At 44.2% G+C, this 18,491-nt stretch overlaps 1 protein-coding gene across 1 annotated transcript in view; it reads left to right on the top strand.

The window, feature by feature from the left end:
* Positions 1 to 18,491, top strand: part of VPS54 (VPS54 subunit of GARP complex) — a 115,928-nt gene that overhangs the window by 58,771 nt on the left and 38,666 nt on the right. The window contains exons 9-12 of the mRNA XM_040351227.1: positions 2,314 to 2,421; positions 3,230 to 3,285; positions 8,695 to 8,791; positions 9,819 to 10,162. Coding sequence (XP_040207161.1) covers positions 2,314 to 2,421; positions 3,230 to 3,285; positions 8,695 to 8,791; positions 9,819 to 10,162 — 605 coding nt within the window. The remainder of the gene's footprint in view (positions 1 to 2,313; positions 2,422 to 3,229; positions 3,286 to 8,694; positions 8,792 to 9,818; positions 10,163 to 18,491) is intronic.

The raw sequence follows: 18,491 nt of genomic DNA, 5'->3' as shown, positions 1-18,491 counted from the left end.
AAATAAATTTCAATAAAATATGTTGAGAAAAATACATAGATACATATTCTTAAGCAATATATTCGTCTCGCCGACGCGTTTCGCCTTACGGCTTCTTCAGGACGAGTTTTGAGATTTTATGACAAGAAGGTATTGCTACTTGCATACGTCAATTGGGTTGATGGCCATCCACATCCATCAAGGATCATTGGAATCACAGGTAAAGAGGTACCAAGTGATGCGTTGGTAAGCCCAATGGGAGGAGGAAAGAAAATCTCCTAATGATGTAAGGGGACAACAGCGATAATAAATTGCAGGTTCTGAAAGTAAGAACAGAAGAGCAAAACCGGGACCAACAAGGCAAAGGGCAGGTATTTACAAGCCTCATTTTTATAAAAAGATTTATACAGTGTGCTATGCCTAACTATAATAGAGGGGATGGCAGTGAACATATATACAATTTTATTTGTACAAATAGCGCAGGGGATTGGGGGGGGGGGCATAGACACAGACTCAGAGCTGACAGGTAGGGAGGGGAGGGGGTAGAGAGCAGAGCTAAGAGCGGGGCTGCGGGTGATGAAGAGACATACACTGACCATGGTGGTTGAGGCTCAGCAGCCCTGATTTTCGTGATCAGTGCACACAGCTTCTAATGGCCATATAGTGTACAATATGTCCACTCGAATTTGCATGTATCAACGCATACAGCCATCACCTGCTATTGATTTTTACATGCTGGCATGCAACAGCTGTACACTGCACCTGGTGATTGAAAATAACCCTACTATTTTCATAAGCAAACTCAGTGAAATGCCCCCTGTAATAGAATAGGATGAATGCTCACTTGTTGAGGGGCCAGCAAAATGATTGTTCTATTTCTTCGAGAACTTACAGGCATGGCACCACTGTTAAATCCACCTCAAGCCCCGTACAACCGATATGATCGTACGATAATCGGATAGTTAGTACAGAGCTTCCGAGAGCCGATCAGGACAGTTCATCTGATTTTATTCTATCAGATAGGCACGGAATTTTTTTTCGGACAATGCCAGATCGTACGATTTTCGTTTAATCAGTACAGCTGTCGTTCAAAAATGCAATACAAATGCATTACAACACATGACATCACTTCCGATTTTTTTATTCTGCTGTACGAGAATTTTCGTGACTTTGGTAAACTCATCAGATTCGACGTGAGATTAGCATACAAGAAAAACGGACGATCATTCGTCCGATAATCGGATTGTGTGTACCGGGCATTAGTGTTGTATAGAGTGTTCTCCTCTGTGATTCCAAGTGTTGTGGTTCCTTCCGCAGACCCCTCTTTCACTACAGGACAAAGTAGTCATGTAGAGGTAAATGGAAGGAACCACAGCACATGCTAAGGACATGGTATCCAACACACCCATGTGTTAAATAGCTTTGGTGCAAGCCACATAGGTAAGTGATTCAGCCTATACTTTTACTGGATGACTCTTACTGGATTCTCCCGTGGAACTGGTCATTTTAATGAGACCAGAGCTTTTAGTTCATGATATGAATTATGAAATACATCATAATCATCAAACCTCTTGCTCTGTGGTTTGATGGGGAGTGATGGCCACACACAGCTCCTAGATTTAATGAGAAAAAATAAAAAGATATAGCCTCATTATTACTGTGGTGGGTCAGCTTGTACATTGTTGCCTCTTATCACTAAAATATAGGGTTGGTAGGGTTTCTGAGTGGGATATTTTTGCTAATGATATAGATTTTCCACTTTCCCTGTAAAGTGGAAAATTCCCTCAAAGAAAACTTTTTTGGAAAGTTGCAACAATAATGAAAACAGTCTTGGGTACCTGCACATACCTTTTAGTGTCTTTTTGAGTTGCCTTTAATCCCCCAAATCGTATACACTCTTATGCAAATATGGCAAAAATATCCTGATTTTACAATCGGATTGAATTTTATGTAACTGCATACAAGCTGAGATTTCTGCAGAAGTCAACCTAAACCTAAATCTAGTAGATTGGGTACAATGTAACAGGGAAATTCCTTGCATAACTGCCCATAAAACCTTTGCATGCAATGCATATAATACTTTAAAACATGACTGCAGGGTCTAGAACTTAGAAATACATCTACCAAGTGCCATGTGCCTGGGTCCCAAGCTGTCTACAGTACAGAGCTTTTACTGAACGTTATTTGTAACTACAATATATAGAGTCCTTTGCCACTTATGTTTAGTAGAGCTTTTGAGTGAAAATTGCAGCTTGCTTAAACTGATTTTCTGAAGGTCATATTTTAAAGGTACAGACACACATTAACCAATGTTTTCCTTTATGTGCTTCTCAGGAGAGACTGGTGGCATTGGTGTTTGGGTTGTTAAAGCTGCGGAAATTGGATTTTTATGAGATCTATGCTCACGAAATGATGGCATCTGCAAAAAACATCATAAAACAGGTACTATGTATTGCCTTTTCGTTGCGGAGGAGTGAGACTGAAAAATGTAAAGGTAGTGTCACCTTGTCCATGCAAAGCTGAGGCTCACCCTAAAAACATGTATATACCATTCCATCCAGCATACTGCCGACATGTACAGTATGCTGTTTTTTTTGTGTTTTTTTTTCGCTGTACATACCGCCGTATAGATATTTTCCCCCCCGGCTTCCGGGTAGTGGCTCCAGCGGGAGTGGGCGTTCCTATTCAGAGACTAAGTGATTGACGTGATGACAAAAGCTTCACCCCCGGCGCATAATGCGCGTCACCAGTTTCCGAAAGAAGCCGAACGTCGGTGCGCAGGCGCCGTATAGAGCCGACTCGCAGTTCGGCTTCTTTCGGAAACTGGTGACGCGCCTTATGCGCCGGGGGAAGCTTTTGTCATCACGTCAATCGCTTAGTCGCTGAATAGGAACGCCCACTCCCGGGGAAGCCACTACCCGGAAGCCGGGGGGGAAAATATCTATACGGCGGTATGTGCAGGGGGAAAAAAAAAAAGCATACTGTACATGTCGGCAGTATGCTGGATGGAATGGTATATACATGTTTTTAGGGTGAACCTCCGCTTTAACTAGACTTCTGTCATAAAATAGATGTCGGGGAAACCACAAGTGCTTAGTGATCCAAACAATTAGACATTTAGCAAAATTGCAAGAGATCCCCAATTCTGTGGCTAACCTTAGTTATTCAGAGCTAAAAGATATGCGTTGGCTAAATGTTGTTTCTCTCGGGGCTTTAGTGGATAACATTTTTGTTTTTCTTTACCCTTTAGTGTGTGGTGAGCATAGTTTCCCAGATTGATGAAATAGATTCTGAAGTCGTCACTAAGTAAGTGTTTCTTCTGTTTATGATAAAATGGAATATATAATGCATCACAAATATACAGCCCTGAAGCCTCTGTACACATTGGGTTACCCAGATCTGTGAGATGTCCTGCAGAAAGAAGCAGATTTCAGGCACATCCTGGCCTGTAATTAATCCTTAATCTCAAATTGGGTAGAATATACAGGTGGTATTAAACAAAGCACTTCACTAAGGATTATTTTAAATATTCTTTAAAGATCAACTCTTAACAAATGGCTAAATAAACCTTTAAAAAAATATTTTCTGATCTGCTTTACCTGCTTTCCTTTTATCCAGTCTCCAGAGTCATACTGCCCTGCTAGGTATCGGGACCAGGTTGAGCATTATAGTTTAGATGCTTTCATGGCCCCAGTCTCTGATTTATTGTTTTCATTTGTTTTTATTCAAAGTTTTTTTAAGAAACACAGATATACTTTACATACATTTCCAAAAAACATACACATAAAAGGATCACATTTAAAATACAAACAACATTACATATACATAAATAACCAGTCTCTGATTATACAGTAAAGGAGCAGCCTCAATGATGATGACCTCAACCCTTTTCTCACTCTGCTCTCTCCACCTGTCAGTATGTTCCTGTCAGAACATGTACACTTCTGCAAGTCTGATTAGCTATTAATGCTGTTACTCTTCCAGTTTACCATACTTGGCATTACAAGAGGCTGATAATACCAAGTCAAGTTTAGGCACTAAAGCCTGCCACAGTTAATACGATTTTCTTTCCTGCATCTGCAGGTTGCAGGAAAGAAAATCGTTTGATTTCCCCATCAACACAGTTAATGTTGATGTAGGAATCCCCCCCCCCTTCCGCATAGTTATTGTGTTCTGGTGGGAACCATTCCGGTTGGGAGAACACAGTGATTATTGTTAGTGGCTGTAGCCACTGGCAGTAATAGTATTCTAAAAATCCGACCTGCTGGTTACACCCAAGACGATTGATGGTATAATCAGCCTGCCCATACATGGTTTGAATCTCGGCTGGTCCCTGCTGAACTGGCAGAGCTTCAAACCGTCTTTGGTCGGCTTTACACTAACTGAATCTTAATGTATAATTCATGTTTTTGATTTTTTATTAAGCACATACAGTAACTCTATTAGCTGTTTATATCTGCTGAGGGTTCATCTTAAATGACTCCTAACTAACCTCCAAGAACACAAACCTCAATGTTTCTGATTGGCTGTAAGAAATTGTTCACAGCATGTCCATTGAGCTGTGTTTTTCTGCACACCACCGCACTTATATTGTTTACCACTTCATTACCCAGCCATAGTCATATGACGTCCACAGATGGGATCTCCCATCCTGGGCGGACGTCATATGACGTCCTTGATTTTGTGGGGGGATATCTGAATGATGCCTGCAGCTAGAGGCATCATTCAGATATCATTCTTTCATGCCAGCAATTCTGTGCACAATAAGAACGATCATAGCCGCACTTCCGCCGCTTGATCGTTCTTATAGGCGATGGGAGGGGACATATCCCGCTCCCGCTGCCATCCGGTGCTTCTCCGCGCTCTCCCGTGCCATTGGGGGCCCAGAGAAAGAATTGTCCAGCGCCGGATGACGAGCATAGAGATTTCTGGTGAACAGATGGTCACCAGTCATCTCTATGACCGTCGGAGGCCCGGGCGCGACGTTATGACGTCACACCCCGGGTTCTCAGAAGTAAACAAAGCCGCAAGATCTGTGATTTATTTTTCCCGATCTCATGCTTTCCAGCCTGGAGGAGAGATGTGGGGTCTTATTTACCCCACATCTTTCCATAAAGAGTACCTGTCACACACCATTCCTATTACAATGGATGTTTACATTCCTTGTAATAGGAATAAAAGTAATCAAAAAAATAAAAATGTAAAAATAAGAAAAAATTAAGTAAAGTAAGTCCAGCCCACATATGTAAACGTTGTTCAAACCACATATGTGAGGTATCGCCGCGTGTATAAGAGCGTGTGCAACAATTCTAGCACTAGACCTCCTCTGTAACACTAAACTGGTAACCTGTAAAAAAATTCAAAGCGTCGCCTATGGAGATTTTTAAGTACCGAAGTTTGGCGCCATTCCACGAGTGTGCGCAATTTTAAAGCGTGACATGTTAGGTATCTATTTACTCGGCGTAACATAAATGGGCTAACTTTACCGTTTTGTTGTTTCTTAATTCATGAAACGCAAATACCCTGCAAGATAAAAAGTTGCAATGACCGTCATTTTATTCCCTAGAGTGTCTGCTAACAGAACATATATAATGTTTGGGGGTTCTGAGCAATTTTCTAGCAAAAGAATGATGATTTGTACATGTAGGAGAGAGAAGTCCCAGAATAGGCCTGGTATTGAGGCGGTATAAAAGCCCTGTATTGAAGGGGTTAAACAGGGCACTTAGAGAACAATTCATTGTTTGATCCACCCCTAATCTAAATGAGCACACAATGCTCACATTAGATATGTTTCCCTACACATGCATGTATTTGGACACCATAGATGATAATAGTTGTAAATGTTGCCTTACAATTACTAGGCTGCTTATGAACTCCCATTGTTGTATACAGAGTCGCCTATATATAATTTGTAATATTCACACTCCTGTTTAGTGCAGTGTTACATTCTTATGATGCATAAAAAAATGTTATCAATATTTTCATACACCACTACAAACATCTTGTTCTTGAATCCCAAGGCTGTCAGTGCAGAGTGTACCCTCCGACACATAAGTGTGGTGTAGTATTTGTAGATTAATTCTGGCAGGGCATCTTGGGGAATAAGCTCTGCAGTAGTTGAATTGCTTGCTGCATATACTTTTGCGGTTTCCTGGTAATAACTCGAAATCAAAATTTCAAGTCCTGAGCTACTAGCCAGGCCTCGAGGCATACTCGCCACCTGTTGCCCCGCCCAACCCCTACCATGTTTCGCCCCTAGACACGCCCTCATAAATCTCATGAAATTACACTTAAATGTCTCATGTAGTATTTTATAAACTATAAGTTATAAAAATAAATATTAACAACAACTTTATCCGTGCCCAGAAATGCAGCCTGCCCATGTCTACCAATGCAGCAAAATGTCCCCATTTTCCAGCCAGAGTCCCCCCACAATTGTAGCCAGAGTCCCCCCACAATTGTAGCCAGGGTCCCCCCCCCCCCCCCCCACATTGCAGCCAGATTTCTCCCCTTAGAGTCCATTCACACCTGAGCGACAGGCGCGTTCGGCGGTAGCGGCGTATTTTGCCGCGATTATGAAACTTTCATTTTTTTTTTTTTCTTTCAAAAGTCTTCCCATTGCTGTCAATGGGAAAACGCCACTGTCGCCTGAAAAAAAGGGTCCGGGACTTTTTTTCAGGCGACAGGCGTTCGGCGTCTATGAGATGTGAACCATCTCCATAGACAGCAATGGGAATTCTCCCCTCTAGCGGCAGAAGCGTCCGGCATCGGGCGTTTTGTCGCTCAGGTGTGAATGCAGCCATAATGCTTTCACAGTATTAAAAGAGAAGTATGTTTTTGTTTTTGTTTTTCCAGATTCAGACTTACCCAGGTAGATGCAGCGACGGTCCAATACTGCATCTGTCCCCCTGCACCTCTAACACCGAGAACTCAGCGATCGAACATCACTGATGGCTCAGTTCTCACAGCTCTATGAGCAGAGAGAGCGAGGTTCCCCCCCCCCCCCCCCCCCTCTCGCTCAATGGATTTCAGACCGCTCTCTGCTGAAATTGGGTCACAGGAATGCAAAACAAATTACACTCCCGTGATCAATAGGAGAGGCCCAGCCAAACAAGCTTTGGCTGAACTTCTCCTGTAAGATAAAAAAAGAGATGCCACAGTACATGTGCTAACACTAAATGTTTCGATATTTACAATTGTTGGTGTAATCCATAAACACTCAAATGGTTGACGCACCTAAATAGCGTTGGGGTTCTGCTTGTATGATACCTGGTGTAAGTAGTGTTAGTGCGGGCAGCAGCAGGATGGCTGTGGTTGCCCGTGTATCCTTCCCCACTAGGTGGCAGTATCAAAACACAAATGTAAAACTGACTAGATTTCCATACATAACAGAAAATTAACAAGATTTTAGCTATGTCTTTCTTTATTTTATGCCTAGGAAGCCGTGTAAGTGTCTTTTATAGAGTGGTAGGTTACTAGTAATCAGTTGTTTCCAGAAAGGAATGGAGGGAGGAGCCTGTTTCTTCCAGTGTAAGGCAATAGTCTTTCTTGCATAAAAAAGAAGTAGGCTGATTTTTTCTGCCCTGGTATGAAGTAAATAGTCAACCAGACCTAACAGACAGACTTTAATGAGTTGTGGGACTGGTGTTGACGTGTACTTATTGGTACTGGGCAGTACCTCTAACCAAAAGCTTGTGATTCCAGAGCATGTCCAAAAAATATGGGTAGATTTGCCTTGGATGCAGCCGCACCTCCAACAGTCTGAGGAAAGAGAGGGATTTATCATATGGAGCCTGGAGGAGGTGAAGTAGGCTCCATGTACTATTTTGAACTGGATTATTCTGTGCCATAAGGAGCCCTCAGTTTGTCTAATAAAGGTAGGGCGGCCGATTCAAGATGTGGGTTTCTTGGTGCATTCGGTTCTGTGTCTGTTCCTGCTCCGATTTCACCATATTCAGCGAGGTCTGTGGAAATTGACCCTTGAAGGCGTGGGAAAGTTGGCTATAATTAAAAGCATGTTTGGGGCGTACATTAAAGTCTTCAGCCAGAAAGGCTAGAGGGGGCGTATAGAGCCCTGCCCTACTATTTGAGAAATGTGATTAATTTTGTATTTATTATACACAATCGGATCCGGTAGCATATAGAAATGCGTTAATGAGAGGTGTTCTTCCAGAGGGGCGTATTGGGTGACACAGCGGTGTCGGGTATTGTTCACTGGCCAGACCGGCCCTCTGGGCTCTAATAGTTGTGAACATCTCCTTGTGGCCACCTCCTTCCATTCTTTATTTTCAAGGTGTCCTCTCCTAGATCTTTTCTGTTCATTCTTTCTCTAAGTTCTACCAGGTGGTCCTTGAGGTGCCATCTGATGCCAGGTTTGGGGCTAAGGTCCTTCAGATTCCATTTTGATCTACAGGCAGTCCCAGTTTTTGTTGTGCGTATGTGTTCTTATTTCTTGGACTTGTTAACATTTGTTTTCTGCATTGCCCACAACTCCATTGGATTGTTTTTTGATGTCCCAAAGGTGTAAGGCATTCTGTGTCCATCAATAGAAGTGAGAAAAAATAGGATTTTGTACTCGCCATAAAATCCTTTTCTTGGAGTCCATATTTCTAGTGCTTGTTCATTAATTGCACTTGAGTAATAATAATCATAATTTCCACTGACTTATTTTTATGTCAACACCATTTATATAATGATTGTATAATTTATTTTCAGACTGGCTGACCAGATGCGGATGATGAATTTTTCCCACTGGTTTGATTTGCTACAGAATATTTTCTCAACGTTTACAATTTTCCTTCAAAGAGTCAAGGTAAGGTGTGTGTGTGTGTGTGTGTGTGTGTGTTTGTTTATATAAGTAATGAATCCAAAGGACCATCATCTATTTAGATAATCGTATAGATAAAGGGCAATGACCTCCAACAAGAAACAAAACCTTTATCCAAGGGGCACAAATAAATTATAACAAAGAATGGACCTCCAGGCCCTCATTAAGACCAACTGGGGCAGACTACCCGAATGGTAAACAGAAAATGATTATCTTCCTCACACATTCTGGTACAGTCTTCCTAGACCTGGGTTATCAATAATGGCCTAAATCCCAAAAAGGCCAGAGGGATCTTTCTCATGAAATTCTGAAAATTGCAGTGGAAGGGAATGATTTCTGGTCACCTTGAAATAGGCCGCAGGGGCAGATCGGGCCATTTATAATGTACAGAGTACCGCAGTTGAACTGCTGGATGGCATGAGAGGTCCCGTTAAACCCTGCAACCGACCTCTTATGGTGCTACACAAAGTCAAAAAATGCTACAATTTTTGTTTTTGATCGGAGAACCGTGCTTGTCTTGTCTGTTGTCCCTGACTAGGTGCAATGAAATTCCACAGATTACAAGGTTTTCTAAAAATTACACTAGGTTTCTCAGGTGAGCAGGCACAGATAAAACAGGGTCCTGGTGTAATATTCTGAGATGACTTGCTTAATATCAAAAGTTTATTGAATCTAGTGCAAAAGTGCATACAATTACCTACTGTGTGCCTTAGGTAACTCTGATAAAGAGGGTACTGTCCTTGAAACATTTAAGCCTCGCTCCCTATTGTTAGGCATCATCTGAGTACCTCTACTGGATGTTTATGTGCCTGTACATACTTTGTTTTGAGTGTATTGGTATTTTTTTTTTTCTCTCAATAAATAATTTTTATGGTAATGAACGAGGTTGGTGTGTCTTTTTTTTTTGTTCCAGTTGCAAAATGGTAACACCTGTTAATCTTACATCATGATACCATGTGTATATGCTGTTTGTACAGTGCTTTAATGTAACCAAACTTCTTTACCGCCCTAGGCCACATTAAATGTTATCCGCAGCGTTGTCCTCATGGTGTTAGACAAAAATCAGCGGTTCAGAGAAATGGAGGTAACGGCAGCTCAGAAAGCCCTTAGCAGAGAAAGCAATATGGACACCGATCTGGCTTACTTGACTCACGAAGGCTTGTTTATAAGTGATGCGTTCAGAGAAGGTGAGCTTCCCCATGCTGCTACCAACACTAACTTTCAAAGGAATGCATCACCCAGCAGTAGCGAGCCTTCTGGCAGCGATTCTGTGTCTGATCCTGAATGCACTACTGACTCCTCTTCCAGCAAAGATCACACATTGCCTTCAGTTACCCCGGGGGGAGTAGAAATAATGTGAGTAAAACTAGAATTTGTAGAAAATACCTTGTGAAAGCCGTTCTGCTAATCATAACGCTAAGCAATATTTAGGAAGGTGTGTATGTAGAATGATTATTAAATGTGCCTGTGTCTAAGGGCAGCCCCAGCTAACACTGCCTAATGTGACTGAATTGTGACCCTTTCTACTGCTTCATGCTGAACCTGTGACTGACATTCCCTTCCTAACAATTGATGAACTTCTCGTTAAATTTTTTTTTTAAATAATGTTTTATACAGTGGGGAAAAATAAGTATTTGATCCGTTGCAGATTGTATAAGTTTGCCCACTTACAAAGAAATTAATGGTTCAAGATTGTTATCATAGGTGTATTTTAAATTATGGAAACAGAATATCAACCAAAAATCCAGAAAAAATATATGATATAAATGTTATAAATTCAGTTGCAGTTCAGTAAAATAAGTATTTGGTCCTCAAGCAAAACATGACATGATGGAGAAACCGTTGTTGGCAAGCGCAGAGGTTAAACATTTCTTGTAGTTGGTTACCAGGTTTGCACACATCTCAGGAGGGGTTTTGCACCACTCTTCTTTTCCGATCTTCTCTAAAGCCTTAAAGTGTTGTTCCACTCGTTTTTCTGTTTACTAAAAGTGAACTGCTGACTAATAAACACACACTTACCTGTCCCACGGCTAAGCAAAGTGGCCGCCCAAAGCCTCTATCAACGCTGGCATCACTAATGTGGGCACCCGGCTGTGACAACTTGCGGCTTCAGATCCGGGTACGCACTGCACATGCGTGAGTTGCGCTGTGCGTCCTGAATGGCCGAGCAATCTTCTGGAACCTGGGGCGTGTCACAGAAGATGGCAGGGAAGGAGGGGGAGAGGAGGGGTTGCCTAGGCAGCACGAGCGGAAGTGGGAGCTGGGTACCTGTCAAAACTAGGTACTCCCCAAAAAAATGACATGCCAAATGCAATACATTTATGCAATACATTTATTAAACACACCACATAAATATAAAAACTGAATTTAAAAGACAGTAATTGAGAAAACACACAGTGGTCAAATATATGTCTCCAAGACAGCCGTCTACGTTAGTGGCAACCCCAACTATTGTCATGACGGCTAGTACAAAGTATGAATTGCAGGAAGCTCGACATGTTTTGTGGGAACTGCTTCTTCGGGAGCTTATATACAATTTCTAAATTGAAATGGAGAGACATTCATTAAGTAGATATACATAGATATGGATCGCTCAGATATATACTCTACCCCTACCGCACGGGTTAAGGTTAACGGGATCCTATCTGACCCCCTCCCGATCACGAACGGGACCAGGCAAGGCTGTCCGTTGTCACCCCTTCTTTTTGCCTTATCACTAGAGCCATTCTTGTGTAACATCAGAAACAACCCAGACATCCAAGGCCTTTAAGTAGGAGACGATCAATACAAGGTCTCTGCCTATGCGGATGACTTGCTTTTCTCCCTTACAAACCCGTCGATCTCCCTCCCCAACCTCCTCCGGGAATTTGACACCTATGGGAACATATCCAACCTCAAAATCAATTATACGAAGTCAGAAGCCATTGGGTTGGGATACCACAAACTGCTATGCAAACACTGCGCTCCAACTTTAATTTCAAGTGGATGGAGACTGCCCTGAAATACTTGGGCACTTACGTTCCGGCTGATCTTAAACGTACCTTTGACTTGAATTTTCCTCCTCTACTAATCAAGACCCGAACCTTACTCGACCCATGGCATAAAGACCTCCACTCTTGGTTTGGCCGTTGCAACCTTATAAAGATGTGCATTCTGCCCAAATACCTTTACTTACTGCAGGCACTTCCAATCTCTATCCCAGCAGCATTCTTTAACCGGTTAACGCCCGCCGCATGTACATATACGTCCACAGAATGGCACGTACAGGCATATGGGCGTACATGTACGTCCCCGCCTTTCCGCGGGTCTGAGGTCCGATCGGGACCCCCCCGGTACATGCGGCGGTCGGTAACCCGCGGAGAGAGATCCGGGAAGAGGGCGCGGCTATTTGTTTCTAGCCGCCCCCTCGCGATCGCTCCCTGGAGCTGAAGAACGGGGAGAGCTGTATGTAAACACGGCTTCCCCGTGCTTCACTGTGGCGGCTGCATCGATCGAGTGATCCCTTTTATAGGGAGACTCGATCGATGACGTCAGACCTACAGCCACACCCCCCTACAGTTGTAAACACACACTAGGTGAACCCTAACTCCTTCAGCGCCCCCTGTGGTTAACTCCCAAACTGCAACTGTCATTTTCACAATAAGCAGTGCAATTTAAATGCATTTTTTGCTGTGAAAATGACAATGGTCCCAAAAATGTGTCAAAATTGTCTGAAGTGTCCCCCATAATGTCGCAGTCACGAAAAAAATCGTTGATCGCCGCCATTAGTAGTAAAAAAAATAAAATAATAAAACTATCCCCTATTTTGTAAATGCTATACATTTTGCGCAAACCAATCGATAAACGCTTATTGCGATTTTTTTTTATACCAAAAATAGGTAGAAGAATACGTATCGGCCTAAACTGAGGAAAAAAAATGTTTTATATATGTTTTTGGGGGATATTTATTATAGCAAAAAGTAAAAAATATTGCATTTTTTTTTAAATTGTCGCTCTATTTTTGTTTATAGCGCAAAAAATTAAAACCGCAGAGGTGATCAAATACCACCAAAAGAAAGCTCTATTTGTGGGGAAAAAAGGACGCCAATTTTGTTTGGGAGCCACGTCACACGACCGCGCAATTGTCTGTTAAAGCGACGCAGTGCCGAATCGCAAAACCTGGCCTGGGCATTTAGCTGCCTAAAGGTCCGGGGCTTAAGTGGTTAAACAAGTACACAGTCAGTTTTATAAATTTATATGAGTAAATAAGAAACCGAGGCTGCCCCATACCCTACAAAAATTAATGGCGGCCTAGCGGTCCCAAATGTGAAGAAATACTACCAAGCTGTAAAACTAGGAAGGATCATAGACTGGTGCCGCCATCCAGACCTGAATTTAACGCAAATACCCCTGCAGGGCGCTGTTTGGTGTTATGAACACCTCCCGGCAGACGTAAAAAGAAACATCCACAAATCGGCAGCAATGGCACCGTTCGAATCTACGCACTGCATTTGTGGCACCTCACCGATACCCGAAAGTTGTCTCTGTACTACTTTTGGCGACTTCAGGGTGCTATTTCCATAGACATCTGTGCAGCATCCCGCACAGATGTCTCTGAAATCGCCCCCAAAGTCGGGACTGACACACGGGAATGAAATCATGCGAGTTCAGCTCAAGTCGCACAATTTCATTCCCGCTGTCAGTGTGAACCTAGGCTTATAGCTACTTCCAACATAATTTGATGAATGAAGAACTGGGGTCCCTCGTAAAGGCTATGATGTTATGATTGTTCCAGCAACATCTATTCCAAATGAAAATATCCCTCTGAGCTCACTCTTTGCCTTCCCTCTTTGTTCTGCAAACCTTAGCTTATTTGCCTGCAGGGATAGATGATAGCTTTGTGAAGATCCTGTGACATGGATATTCGTTTAGCTCTATGTGTATGTATACCAGAGGACATTCCTTACAACTAAGAGCCTCTTCAGAAGTGTGATGAGTGAGCCAGATTTGGATTTCCATTTAGGTTTAAGGGTTATTTCCTAAAATGTTATATAGGTTAAACTGATTGGTTGAATCAGCCCCTGAGTGCTTGTGCAGTATACACTCACTGGCCAGTTTATTAGGTACACCTGTTCAATTGCTTGGTAACACAGATTGCTAATCAGCCAATCACATGACAGCAACGGAATGCATTTAGGCTTGGTGAAAACGACTTGCTGATTTTCAAACCGAGCATCAGAATGGGGAACAAATGGGAATTTAAGTGACTTTGAACTTGGCATAGTTGGTGGGCTGGCCTGAGTATTTTAAAAACTGCTGATCTACTGGGATTTTCACGCACATCCATCTCCAGGGTTTACAGAGAATGGTCCAAAAAAAAGAGAAAATATCCAGTGAGCGGAAGTTGTTTGGATAAAAATGCCTTTTTGATGTCGGAGGAGAATGGGCAGACCATTCACATTGAGGCCCCTTTCACATTGAGACGGTTTTCTTTATCGTACATCACGGGACACAGAGCGGCATTCATTACTATATGGGTTATATGGAGTACCTTCAGGTGTAGACACTGGCAATCTCAAACAGGAAATGCCCCTCCCTATATAACCCCCTCCCATAGGAGGAGTACCTCAGTTTTTACGCCAGTGTCTTAGGTGTTAGTCATGGTTTAGCTTGCCTCCGCATCCTTGGGATTAGGTGAGCTACCGGTTCTGTCCAAAAAAGCCTCAGCGCTAAAGTGGTCAGTAACCGGACCCCAAACCCTTGGGGTATAGCCCATAATGCTTTTCTTTTTAGAGAGCTGGACCCTGGGCCCAGAACTTAGAAACCTTTGGGTACCTAAAGTTTTCTGTTGCCAGGGTGCTATATGGGCCCAGGACAGTGGATCCTTCATAGGAACCCAGGGCCTGAAGGTCTAGACATCCCCACGGAGATGGGGGAAGATTGGGCCTCTTGCTTGGCAAAGTCCTGCGGCATGGAGCAGGTAAGTGAGGGGAAAACTTGCGGAACTTGGTTCTTAGCAGGTTTTTTTCTGGGGGGTCACAGGGGACATGCCTAAAGTTATGCACTGCATCTGGCAAACTAGTCACATATCATAAAGATAGGATGGCTCTCTATGTATTATTCCCCATAAGATGTGACCTCCCTTGTAGTGTTGGAAAAGCATTGAGTGGGGCCTGTGTTATATAAAAATATATGTGTGTGTCAGAGAGCTTTGCTTACCTGCAGGCCTCCAGGCGATGCTCCATTCAGTCTTCCTCCTCAGAGCCTGCAAGCAGGCAAAACGCTGACCTCCTCATGGTTCCAGGCTGCAGGCTGCAGTTTGCTGGAACAGAGAGGTCCCTTCCTCCCAAAATCCCCCCCCCCCTCCCCCTGTCGGGAGGGGCATTTCCTGTTTGAGATTGCTGGGGGGGAAGGGCGGGTCAGTGGCTTAAAGGAAGGGGCGGCCCTTCCTTGTTTGTTCCATTCAATACTTTGGAACTGAGGAGAAAGACCAGAGCGGCAGCACGGGGCGCCGAGGACACACAGTGGCCAGAAAGGATATTGCAGTCTTCAGAGGACTGTTTTTTCAAGCCTAGAAATAGGCTGTTTCTTTTCCATCTCATAGTTTTTCTTTGCAATACTACTCAGGGGGACAGAATGTTTTTTCTTTCCTGGATTTGAAAAAAAAACAAAAAAAAAAAAAAAAAAAAGTCATCTAGGGGAGAGGAAGCATTTTTTTATCCCCCAAACAGGTGTTTGGACAATTAACTTTTATAGTTCCAAATACCAATAGGTAGCAGGTGTACCTCGGTATTGTACCATGGTATGCCGCTGTTTTCCCTACAGGGAGCCTTGGGGCCATCGGGATCTGGGGCTGGAGCTGACGCGGGTCAGTCCAACCCTAAGATGGTCACGGAGGAGGTATTACTCACCTCTTTAAAAGAGATGCAGAAAAGCATGGGAAAAATGATAGCCGCAGCTATGCGGGGCAGTAAGCGGAATAGATCTCCGTCGCCCGAGCGCGGACCCTCAGAAGAGGAGGTCCTTTCCTCAGGGGAATTGGACGACCTCTTGGACAAGGACCAAGTAGGTTCAGGGATCGAAGACCCGGATACAGAGGAGTCTGGGGCAGTCTCCCTGAGGGAGAGCTGGTGGATTCAAGGATTGTCGGACTTGGTCCATAGGGCATTCAACTTGCCAGTACCAGATCTCCAGGTATCGACGGTTTCAGCTTTGGGCTCACTGAGGGCGCCTCAAAGCAATGCTGTGTTTCCGATCCATCCTCTATTAGAGGGAATTTTGTTCCAAGATTGGAACAAGCCAGATAAGATCTTCTTACCACCTAAAAGGTTCTCTGTCCTATATCCTATGGAAGAAAAATTTTCCAAAAGATGGGCTACTCCTGCAGTGGACGCAGCCATCTCATGTGTTAACAGATCGTTAACATGCCCTGTAGAAAACATACAGGTGTTCAAGGATCCAGTTGATAAGCGCTTGGAAGCACTACTTAAGAACTCCTTCACTACTGCAGGGGCAGTAGTACAGCCAGCTGTGGCTGCGATTGGGGTCGCTCAAGCATTATCGGATCAATTTAAGCAGATGCTTAAACTTATTCCGGCCCAGCAGGCAGAAAAATTTTCGGATGTCCCTAAGGCCATATGTTTTACGGTAGACGCAATCAAGGATTCTATCCAGCAAGCGTCACTTTTATCGTTATCCCTTATCCATATGAGAAGACTCTTATGGTTAAAAAGCTGGGAGGCTGAGCCCCCATGCAAGAAGCTCCTGGTAGGGTTCCCCTTCCATGGAGGACGACTCTTCGGAGAAGACCTAGATAAATACATTCAGACCATTTCAAACGGCAAGAGTACTCTCTTGCCAACTAAGAAGAAGGTTCAGGGACCTGCGTTTAAACGACAGTATTCCCCTGGGCAGGGGCCCTCTAATGCCAAGCAGTATCGACGGCCTCCTGCAAAAGCAAACTTCGGCTTCAACAGCAGATCACAAGGACAGGCTGTTAGAGGCAAAAGGCAGTGGTTTCGCAAACCAGCAAAACCAGCCCCCAAGCCAACCTTATGAAGGGGCGCCCCCACCCACGAAGGTGGGGGGAAGGCTGCGACTCTTTTCAGAGATTTGGGAAGCCAGCATTCCCGACGAGTGGGTACGGTCTTCCGTGGCCACAGGCTACAAATTAGATTTCCTAAGGTTTCCTCCTCCTCATTTCCAGAAGTCGAGGATTCCAAACGATCCGGAAAAGGGAGCCGCATTAAGATCGGCATTAGATCATCTACTTTCCCAGGAAGTAATAGTAGAGGTACCAGTCCTGGAACAGGGGCTGGGTTTCTACTCCAACCTATTCATCATCCCAAAATCCAATGGAGATGTCAGGCCAATTTTGGACCTAAAGATGGTAAATGCATATCTAAAGATCCGCTCATTTCGGATGGAATCCGTGCGGTCAGCAGCTGCCACACTCCAGAAGGACGACTTCATGGCGTCCATAGACATAAAGGATGCCTACCTTCATGTTCCAATTTATCAGCCACATCAAAGATATCTACGCTTCATGGTGGCTTCGCGTCACTTCCAATTCGTGGCGCTTCCCTTCGGGTTGGCTACGGCCCCCCGGGTGTTCACGAAGGTCCTAGCTCCAATCCTAGCCAAACTAAGGATCCAAGGGGTCACGATCCTAGCATACCTGGACGACCTCCTAGTCATAGATCACTCGTCTCCCGGCTTGGAGCGAGCAGTGGCCCTCACGGTCCAATACCTCGAGAGGTTCGGCTGGGTCCTAAATCGAGAAAAGTCAGCTTTCCAGCCCACAAAGCAGTTGGAATATCTCGGCATGAGATTAGACACAGAACAACAAGGAGTGTTCCTACCTCTGAGGAAGGTAAAAGCCATCAAGGAATTAATCCTACTGGTTCTAAGCAAGAAAGAACCGACTATTCGCCTATGTATGAGGTTACTAGGCAAGATGGTGGCCACATTCGAGGCGGTACCATACGCCCAGAGCCACACTCGCATCCTACAGGCAGCCATCCTGTCAGCATGGAGCAGAAGGCCACAGGCCTTGGATATCCCGTTGCCGCTCTCATCAAGAGTCCGACAAAGTCTGTGTTGGTGGTTAGACCCTCAGAATCTACTGAAGGGGAGGTCTTTCAGCCCAGTGGCTTGGAAGATAGTGACCACAGACGCCAGCCTGACGGGCTGGGGAGCAATTTTGGATGGTTGCACTCGCCAAGGTACTTGGGCAAAGCCAGAGAAGCAGTTGCCCATCAACATCTTGGAGCTCAGAGCTGCTCGACTAGCCCTCAGGGCTTGGACGTCAAAATTGCAGGGGTTCCCGGTGAGAATTCAATCAGACAATGCCACGGCCGTGGCATACATAAATCACCAAGGGGGAACCAGGAGTCAAGCCGCTCAGAGAGAGGTGAGCTTGATTCTTCTATGGGCAGAGGCTCATGTGCCCTGCATATCGGCAATATTCATTCCAGGAGTGGACAACTTTCAGGCGGACTTCTTAAGCCGCCAGACTCTATGGCCGGGGGAATGGTCTCTGCATCCACTAGTCTTTCAAGCACTCTGCCAAAGATGGGGAGTGCCGGACGTGGATATCATGGCATCGAGACTCAACAAGAAACTAGACAGGTTCATGTCCCGCTCAAGGGATCCGATGGCCTGCGGAACCGATGCGTTGGTTTGCCCTTGGCATCAGTTCAAACTT

This window comes from Rana temporaria, chromosome 4, assembly GCF_905171775.1.
Source record: "Rana temporaria chromosome 4, aRanTem1.1, whole genome shotgun sequence".
NCBI lineage: Eukaryota > Metazoa > Chordata > Amphibia > Anura > Ranidae > Rana > Rana temporaria.
This window is presented reverse-complemented; position numbering and strand designations above follow the sequence as displayed.